Source organism: Melanotaenia boesemani, chromosome 4 (genome assembly GCF_017639745.1).
Source record: "Melanotaenia boesemani isolate fMelBoe1 chromosome 4, fMelBoe1.pri, whole genome shotgun sequence".
Lineage (NCBI taxonomy): Eukaryota > Metazoa > Chordata > Actinopteri > Atheriniformes > Melanotaeniidae > Melanotaenia > Melanotaenia boesemani.
Window position 1 is genome coordinate 13520697 of NC_055685.1, and position 10339 is coordinate 13531035.

Consider the following 10339-nt stretch of genomic DNA (forward strand, 5'->3'; position numbering starts at 1 on the left):
TTTTACATCAATGTTTATTTCTAATTACAAGGAACTGGCACAGTGACCCCAGACACTGATGGCTGCCACTTCTCTGCTGACATGGAAATACCATCAGATGTCATGAGGGTTTTGTGTCATGGTGAGTGGAAAGATGTCACAGTAACCTCTTCCTCTGGGTCTGTTGTGAGAAGAGTTGCAGCTGTTCAGGGATTTGAAATAAGAATATTAAAAAAATATATAAACATGCTTTTTTTACACTCTTTATTACACAAAAGCCTCTTGATTAAGTCCATAACACAGTTGACAATCACTCTGCAGCAGCATGATTTGTTTTTTAATGTACAAATTCAAGAAATGAATGGCAACTAATGTTAACGCTTTATGTGCAACATTTATAAATCAGCTGAAACATTTTAGCACAAAGTTCATTTATGGACTGACCGAAAAATTCCTGAAGATTTTCTGTTTTTCTAGTTTCACTGTAAACAGAACATCTTTGGACAAATGTTGAGTAAAAACTAACAAAAACAGACGTTTAATGTTGGGAAATTATGACTGTCTTTTCGAGTAGTCAGATTAAGGACGTATCACATTCAAACAGTCTTCCACCATCTCAAACAGGAAGTAATGAGGGCCACTACGCCGAGCCACGTCTCCGGCTGTTTCCCCGCTGCTGCTCAGGAGCTCGGGCTTCAGCTGTCGCTTTGAGAGCAGGAGCTCTAAAGTGTTTGCCGAGTTTATTTTACAGGAGCTGGTGTAGGAAGCTGCCAGGTGTAGTGGTGTGAGGCCACCGTTGGTCTGGGCGTTAAGTTCGGCGCCATGCTGTAGGAGACAACTCGCCACAGTGACGTGGCTCCAGCGGCAGGCGCTGTGCAGGGGTGTCCAGCCATCGATGGTACGAGCATTAACTTTGGAGCCACTGGTGATTAAAGCAGATACGACGTCAACGTGGCCGCTGTACGCTGCCCGGTGCAGAGGCGTGTAACCATCCTCATCACAGCAGTGCACCAGCGAAGGATCAGAAGCTAACAATCTGAGAATGGTTGATAGCTGAAAGAAATGACAAGAGAGGTCAGAAAATTACAAACCAACTTAGTTACTTTAATAAATAAACTTTTTGCTCTGTTGAATTTAATCCAAATTTTTTGGCTACTTTAGTGATGGCAGAACAGCTGTTTGACTAACAGTCTCCAAAAACTCATAAGCAACGTCCCAGTTTGATCGTTATACCTTTGGCAACGAGCTATCCGGCATCTTGCTCTGTACATGAGCCGAATGTTCTCTACACCACCTCCTCTCTTTGGTTCAATGGATGGTTCGCTTGATTTGACACTTTAAGGCAACTGCACGAGACTCCCTGTTTTAAACACCAGAGTGTGAATGCAAGTTCACACTGCTCCAAAATAACCGTATGATCTGTAGAAGCAGGCCAGGGTATGTTTAAAGTGGACCAGAAACATTTTCAATCAAATCATGAACTAATATGAAGAATCTGAGTCCAACCCTGTGACACTTTCAAAGCTTGTGTTATTCAGGCTGCGCTGACCCAACTGCTGCTTGTAGTTTTATGATCTGGACATTTATTTTACTTTTTGAATTTAAAAAAAAAATGTCAGACTAATAGAAAGATGTGCAAATGAAGCTTTTCTACTCCGTGACAGATGATGTAGTTCACAGCCAAATGTTTTAAAGGTGATGCCAGTTGGAGAAACAGCCATTCATATGGAGGAAGATAACTAACAACAGGAAACAAGGCCTAAATGCTGCTATTAGAAAGGGAGCAGATGAGCAGAGATGTAATTTTACATTCTATTATGATAATACCTATGAGAAAATTGCAGCACCATCTCCTCCACTACTGGAAAGGTCATACCCTGACGACACAGGCTGACTACATCTAATTTATTTCTGTACTTTTCTGGAAAATATGGGTAGTACAGAAAAAGATCAACCGTGGCTGATTTCACTGAGCTGATTGTACACTGAGTTGATGACTAACGGAGAGCTGTTTTTAGGATGACATTTTACAGTTTAATACAGCTTAAATCAAAACACACAGTTATGGTAACCTTCTCAGATGAAGTTGTGTTTTTAAATCAATGACGGCTGGTTAATGTGCCATCGTTCCAGTGTTTTGCGTGTTGCCTGACAGAAAGACTTTGGGGCTTTCTACGAAATTCAGATGTTTTATAAGACAGTAGATGAGAGCAAAGGGAGAAAAAAAGCAAACGTGTCACATGATGATACTGGTGGACAGGCCAAATGTAAAATATTATTATATGATACTATTATAATTATTATGTTCTATGATTTATTTTTAATTATATGACTTCTGTTTAAGGTGGAGGCGGGATTAAATTAAGGATCAGCTCTGAGCCCCTTCTTGTTGCTATGGTAATGGACAGGCTGACCGATGAGTGTAGACAGGGATCTCTATGTGCTATGATGTTATAGGAATCTAAGTGGCCTGATAAGCAATCAGCTGAACCAGTAGGGCTACAAAAAAAACTAACAAACAAACAAAAAAAAAAAAAAAAAAAAAACAAACAAAAAAAACTCAACTAATTTAATGTAATTAAATCTGTACAATGTAAGATTAACCTTGACATTGTGTGAGCAGCTGGGACTGTTGTTTTTTCTCTTATTCTTTCATGATATGTGCTTATCAAATCTTTGAATTTATTTTTAATTTATTCATCACCACTACTTCTGAATTATGTGTTTCACTGGGAGTAGAAATGATGCTGGATAACTGATTTTGGATCAAATCCTTTCAGTTCTTACCAATTAAAGCCAATATTTTAATTTGGTTCAGCTATTTTCTGTTTTGTTCAGTGTAATAACATTTTTCTTAGAGTGTAGCTGCAGCAAAACAGAATACATGTGTGTGAATGAGAGGGACCCAAGTGGCACATGGAGATTACAGGGAGTAGAGATAATAAAGATGCAGGATTAATTTAAACAATCCAGAGCAACAGAGTGTGGAAAAGAGGTAAAGAGATGTGTAAAAGCAAGTTGGAAGGGGGGTGGAAAAGTTTATCAGCAAGAATGAAAGATGTACAAGATGGTGATGATATGTTGTATAATGTGGAGGCAGCGGCCCTGAGGAAAACACAGGAGGCAGAACTGGAGGTAGCAGAGATTAAAATCTTAGGGAGCAACAAGGATGGATAGAATCAGGAATGAAGGTATCAGGGGGACAGCTTATTTAGATGTTTTGGAGATAAATATCATATTTATGAAAGAGTTAGTGGTAAGAGAAGAGGATGGAGAAGATAAGAGTTAGATGAGGGAGACAATTCGCTCTGGCAACCCCTAAAGAGAAATGTCAAAAACGAAAAGATATAATTTTTTAAATTACCAAGCCCTAAAACATAATTTAGTTTTTCTCTTTTGCTGTTTCTCTGATACACACTACAGTCCAGTATCTGGCAGATATTTGATTTAAAGCTGGTTTGTAAACAGTCTTCATGTTAAAAAATGGAAAAATGTTTAGGTTGATTTTGTCGCTTTGTCTGTTTATGTGCAGCACTTTGTTTCAACTGTGGTTGTTATAAAGGGCTTTATAAATAAAGCTGAGTTGAATTGAGTTGAGATTAGTGAATATTTATTTAGTGAATTAGAAAATTTATTTATAACTTAAATTTGACAAAGTAAGTCTTGTTTCATTATTGCTTTGTGCATTTCCCACAATGGATTAGAAGATTCTCATTATGCATTATGAATTTCTAATAAAAGCAGAACTAAATTAGGACGTGTGCCAGATGTTCATGATACTATTATGCAGTCATTCTTAAAATAAAGCATTTGGTGTGCTGAATATTACTTTTCAGACGTCAGTTTGTTATACTGTAGCTGAGAAGTTCAAAAGACATTTACATGAGAAAACACATGAACAAATTTACATTTAGAAAGTTTTTGAATCGTTCTTTGAAATGGAAATGTGCTCTGCACCTCTCAGCCACCGTATGTTAAGAGGGAAAAAAAAGAGTAGTAAGAGTCAGAATGAGGGTGGATAACAAATTTGAAAATGTACCACAACTCAAAAATAATAGCCTAGTTGCTGACCTTTTCATAATTATCCCAAACCCTTGCTGATTTTCATCTTGGCTTCCCACTGGTGCAACACTTACACGTTTTTTTTCCGCCGCCCACAGAAGGAGTTCCTGTGGTTTGTCTTTAAGGGCGTCCTCTTTTTCTAGATACCACTCCTCACTGTGCTCCCCCTCATCTACCTCTTCCTCTTCCTCCTCATCTTTGCTTCTAGTCCATTGACTACTGGCCCCCCGGGGGATCAGGTGTCCGTGTGTGTCAAGAAGTTCAAGTTGGTTGAAATCTTCTGGAAACTCCATTTCCCAGCTGTTTGGTCCAAAAGACTCAAAGACACTGGAATTCAACAAAGAATTACATCAAACTGAACTGAGCGACTGAATAAAAACAAAAATGTAAAATTAGATGTAGAGGAAAAGGTGTGAAATCATGCAGCATTAATTACTTGAGAGGGCCCTGAACTGGATCCCCCCATGATAAACAGAAATAATACTAATTAGTGCTCTCATATACTGTCCAAGCCTATATATATATATATATTCTGTTGGGATGTGTTTTTGTTAATTTAGAGGTCGTTTTTATATAAATATTTGCACATATTGTGCAGCCTTAATAACACGGTTCTTTTATGTTCTGAATTAGCTCCTGAACCATGTTTACACCTCAGGAAAAAAACATCTACACTTCTGTTAAAATTTTATGATTATTTGCCTGCCTCTTCATCAGTTCTAATTGCATGGGTGACAAAACTGATAAGAAAATGAATCTGCAAACAAGAAATGATAAATTCCACTGTTTTGTACATTGAATGATGATGTTATAGTAAAAACAGCAAACATTTTTTATATTAAAATGTGAGGATGCACTTCATTGGTTTTGTCAAAAATGTGGAGACAACAGTGTTAATCTGCATAAACATTAACAACAACTTACTGAAATTAAACTTAAGTCCTCATTATAAATTCCAGTTCCTCCAGTGTTGAGTGGCCATTTTCAATCATGCACAACGAATTATTGGTAAAAACTACTTCAGTTGCAGTCAGATAATACAAATAATTTCAATACCAAAATCTCCTAAATGACAATGAAACCCGTTACAAAAGCATCGATAAAATAATTATGTCCGTAATCGTAAGGCTTACTGCATAAGCGTTTAGGTACAACACAATGTTCTGGTTTATTCTAGCGCTGTACAGATGCGACTTGCAGCTGACTATAGAGAGTTTTAGATCAGTAAAAGCAAGGTATTAAGGTCCACATTTTACATTTTAAGAAATCAAACATACCATTGGCTATGAGAATATCACTCACAGGTTTACACACACCGGACTGCTGGCGAGTTTTGACACCGGAAGTCAGTGACTACGACAAAACGCAGCACACTTTACGATAGTCGCTTCAAATTTTGAAAACACTATCAAAGCTATTTCAAATCTTACAGTGCATTAGCTGTCTTCACAAAACAGCAGCTCGCGCGACAGTCAGTTCACTTCAGATGATTATATAATCTTCAAAAATTCACCACCACTCACGAAAAAAGCGAAGTGAAGACATATGGGACATGTAGTTTTTTACAATTACAATGTTCTGAGGGTTCCTATTGAAAGACAACATTACCCATAAGTCGTTGCAGCTTGAACTTTGTGGTTTTTTTTTTTTTTTTTTTTTTTTTTTTTTTTTTTTTTTTGGACAGTCCAGCCGCTGCATTAGAGCGTCTCAAACATTAACTGGTTTGCTGGGGTTTTATTTAGGCTTCGTTGTTTCCTACGATTGTATAAAATACATTCTTGCCTCGTCATTCCATTCCCACTCATTCCAATGCTGAGTCGCGGAGGTGGTGGAACAGCTACTAGGCGAGAGTCAGGTTGCATCCTTGGCAGCTCAACAGTCCATCTCAGGGCTTGTTTAATCCACACTTTTATCTATCATAGAGGTATTTATAAATTGACAACAGAAATCTTTTTAACATAATCAAAAATGTACCCAAATTTAGGAAGTATTTCACTTTCTCATGAACCTTCTTTAAGCTGAGAACTGAAATAATTAAACTCCAAACATAATGTTATGGAGCCAGGTTTGATATCAACCGAAATCAACTGACCTACTTGATCCCATTAGGTGAGTTGTAATTTTTACAACAGAATGGTTTGGGAGTCTAAAAATTAAAATTAGTCAGCTTTATTTTACTGACACAATGTCAGTTTAAGATAAATTATACTTAAACCGGCAGTTTCAGCTATATTTATGACATATTAAAGGAAAAAAGCAGTAAGTGTATTTTTGACAGAGGCGTTGTTTATATAAACAGGCAATTTTACAGTTTTTATTCTCCATGGATTAATTATTAGCTCTTTTTTTTCCCACATTAAATTATGTAATGCAACACAACAATGATAGGGTATTTACTTAATTCCATTGTTTACGTATCACTGTGGGGTCATCTGGAAATGTTGCAAAATAATTAGTGGGATGAGTAGTCACACAGTCTTGCATAGAAACCATAAAGGAAAGGATTTAAACAGTAGTCTTTTGGATCACCAGTATTTAGGACTATTGAGGATAAGTGTTCGTTGCCAAAAAAATCATGTAACTACCTGCAAATGGAAGTACAGAGGCCAAGGTTGTTCAGCTTGATTACGAACAGATGGCATAATGATGTTAAAAGCACTACTGTAATCAACACGAAGCATTCTGATGTGCTTTTGTGCTTTAGCTGTTTAAACACAGTTTCTAAAGCCAAAAAGATATCATCTTCCACAGATCTGTTTGACTAATATCTAAATAATGTGTCAACACTGGCAAAAAAGTTATTCAGCTATAAAAAGATTAACTAAACTTTTTAAGGTTGCATATCTTAAGGTGTAACAGAAAGGATTTTTTCTCCACTGTGGCGCAGTGATGAATTTCCTAAACCATGCTGAAACTACAAAGCTAAGGTCACTCAGAACAGATTATTTTCAGTGAAAACAGAAAATATAAAATAACATGTTCTCTTGAAAAAAAACAACCATTGCATAAACTGTCTACCCCAAGTCCTAAAGCTACATCTCTACTGCCTACTGCACTGAAGTTAAAAAAAAAAAAGGAGGATTTACTGCTCAGGAAAGAGCAGTCGTCCCTCATTATGGTTGTGGTTTAAGTCCTGGCTTTTCCAACATATGTTGAAGCTTCCTTGGGAAAGATGTTGACCATAAATTGTCCTCTGTACCTTTATCAGTCTTTGAGTGTGCTTGTTAGAAACAAATAAAGACACTGAATGAAAAAAACTGCATAGACCAAGAACAGCTTGGTGAGTGTGTGTAAATTTAGAACGTTGTGTAAAATCTCTCTAAGTGGAAAACATTTCACCTGGTATTATACTCAAATGTCTGCTTCAGTTACAACTGATTTAAGATTGTCACATGAAACATACAGGGAACATGAATGTTTCTGTAATGCTCTGCTACATTTTCATTGTTTTATTCTGGTTTTATTTCAGTGAGACAGAAACTGGTTGTTTTTACGTGATAGAGTTATATCTCCTTTAAGTACTTTAACGTATTTATGCTGCAGGTTTGACAAAGCAAATATCCTGAACTACTGAAATACAATTCTTAATAGATTGCAATGGATGAAAAGTTAAAATTTAAAATGAATGTAGAAGCAGTGATGAAGCCATAAGTAAATAACAGAGTAAGTTTGTTGTTTTCGTCTCTCAAAGGTCTGACGTGTAGTATCAGAAATAGTTTCCTAATTCCACATCAATAACATGTAAATGAGCTGTAATGTTGTGAGGATAGTTCGTATGAATGTAATTTTTTACACTTCTCCCTGCAGTTTAAAATAATTTTTAAATCAGATCCTTTCACACATTGATTGCTTTATACCCCCCCAAAAAAGCCACAGAAATTCAAGAATGATATTAGCAAGTTTTTGGCTCCAGACTGCAAAAGATAAAGACATCTCAGGTATAAAAAGGAGACAATAAATAGTCTCCGTGGAACAGAATGAGCTGGGAAAAGTAATCTCTTTATCTTGCAGAAGAATTGAATTTTTATACAGAGACTGCTAGAGTATGTTCTTCATGCCATGCTTACAAATCCTTTAGATTTCTCTTTAGATAAGGCACTGCAGATGGAGACTGTTACTCATCTGGGTTCAACTCACATAGAGGGCTTGCACCTTTCAATGTAATAAACATATAAAGAAAATGTAATAAAGAAAAACACAAAATTAGATATGTAATTGTTCTTAAGCAGGCTTTACATAATGAGTCTGAACCTATCAGATGAGTTCTGACATGTGAACACAGACTCAGGCTGTAACATCCTTTGACTTGAATTTTCTACATTTGCTTTAAAACCAGAAAAAATCATCCTGACATTTATTTTAATCAGAAAAATGACAAAACAAGTTTGTTCAAATTATGCAGTTATCACATTTGTCCACTGCAGCTGTTTTTTTTTTATCTCCATGTTAACAATTCCTCTGCACCAGATGAGGACTTAAAATTGATTGACTTGACTTATTAAATTTACATACAAAAGCAGATTAAAACACTTTGATTAGGTGGTTTCCATGCTGAAAGATATTTCTAGTGATAATACATCTTTCCTGCTATATTTTATTACTAAATATAAATCATTTCAAATTTAGACATTAAATGAGAACCTCCAAACCATGCCTAACATTGCTATTTTCATTTTTAACTATCTAGTTTTTGGCTGCACAGATTGATAAATGCTGTAGTGTTGACTGTGTTGTCCTCCGCTGCTCAGCAACAACCTTTAGAAGGCTAGCAGAAACACATAACAACGTTGCAGTGAAAAATCACAAAACCTTTTGCAGATGGAACAAAAGATCATTTGAAACCTTTCAAGGGATAAGGACAACTTACATCAGTCCACATAAAATATTCACAACATCTCTTCTAACTGCAGGAGAGAAGAGCGTTGTAATAAACTAGGCAGAAATGTTTGTTGAGTTTATGAGTTGAACATTAAACTACATAGCTTACTAATCTGACATTCAGTTGTGCTCTCATTCTTAAAAGTATAATTGCAATTTCATAACCAAAACATGGTCTCCTTTTTTACTTTTGTTTGGATTTTCCTGCCATAAAGGAGGTCCAGTGTACAAAATAACTATTGATCCAAAGCTAAAATACTTCAGGTAATTTGAATATTTTTTTAACTATTCGACCCAAATTCCATCTTTATGTAAAATGTAATAATATTCATAAACTGCTAAAATATCTCAGAATGTAATTATTCAGAGCATGATACACAGAAGTGAAACTTAGTCCAAAGACACATAGAAGAGAGACCAATCTTGTTAAAAATTCAAGTAAATTCAGAGACCTCAGGAACAACATCTCTCTCTCTCTCTCTCTCTCTCTCTCTCTCTCTCTCTCTCTCTCTATATATATATATATATATATATATGTATAGGGCAAAAATAACGCTTCAATGGTGTTAACTAATTTGTGTAATTAATTGTGTTAATATTTTTAATGCAAAAAAGATTTAGTCAGATTATAAACTTTTTTAGAAGTAATTAATTATAATTTTGTTTTGTATAAACAGTGTCTTTTTGGTAAAACAAATAAGTTGTTTCTAACAGTTTTCAGTTTCGTGCAGTGTGATAATAATGATTAGCAAAGATTATTGAAAATGTTATGTTTCTGTCAGAGGGGGCGGGGCTACTTTCAAAACTCAACATATGGACCACAAAGCATCATGGGAGCTGCAGAAAAGTTGTTATCATTAAAAGGTGAATGACAAAGTCCAATGCAAGTCTTGAGTAACTTTTAGATTAATCAAACATTAAATTTGGAATAAGTGGAGTCCTTTAAGTTGGTTTTTAAGCATGATTCAGTCGTTATTTGAAAGAACTAAACAATCTGTGTAGATCTGACTAAGGGGAGTTGGTTCGAACGACTAGGGGAGCTCAAACAGGTGCAGGCTGACTTTGCACATCCTGTATCTAGGGTCCTGCCTGGTGTGGTAGATCTGGGCATCTATAGCTCTGGTGCTCAGGGCTTGCTTCTGTGCTGGTTTGATTAGCACCTCTGTGCGGTCCCTCCATTGGGAACACTTGACAAAATAGCAGAATGTAATATGGTAAAATTATCATGTTATCACTTTTTTAAATCACTGTTATTGTGATCACATGGAGCTGAAATTCAATACTTTGTGGTGGTGTAACAACAAATCAGTCTTCATCCATGTATCAAGTCAATGATCAAGAATCCAATAGCATCTATATAAACTGAAGATATACATAATTAATGTGGAATTGTTTACATGTGCTTTCTTTAAGTTTGACC

At 35.9% G+C, this 10339-nt stretch overlaps 1 protein-coding gene across 4 annotated transcripts; it reads right to left on the reverse strand.

The window, feature by feature from the left end:
- Window positions 1-238: 238 nt before the first annotated feature.
- LOC121638873 (ankyrin repeat domain-containing protein 49-like) lies at window positions 239-5554 on the reverse strand. 4 transcript variants are annotated; one of them, XM_041983917.1, is made up of 4 exons: window positions 5319-5550; window positions 4391-4409; window positions 4116-4338; window positions 239-1032 (listed from the first exon to the last, which is right to left on the reverse strand). In XM_041983917.1, coding segments are annotated over exons 2-4 (699 nt in total). In that variant the 5' UTR covers window positions 4393-4409; window positions 5319-5550; the 3' UTR covers window positions 239-558. The 4 variants fall into 4 exon arrangements, with proteins under 4 accessions (XP_041839851.1, XP_041839852.1, XP_041839854.1 ...); XM_041983918.1 differs by lacking the exon at window positions 5319-5550 and adding an exon at window positions 4966-5271; XM_041983920.1 differs by lacking the exon at window positions 4391-4409 and having other exon boundaries at window positions 4116-4368; window positions 5472-5554.
- Window positions 5555-10339: the final 4785 nt, after the last annotated feature.

Bases quoted from the DNA above. Each gene is read 5' to 3' on its own strand.
- LOC121638873 (XM_041983917.1), bottom strand. The intron at 1,033-4,115 runs GTAAGTGTTGCA...CATTTCTTTCAG, and splicing joins GGGCGGCGGAAAAAAAACGT to CTATCAACCATTCTCAGATT.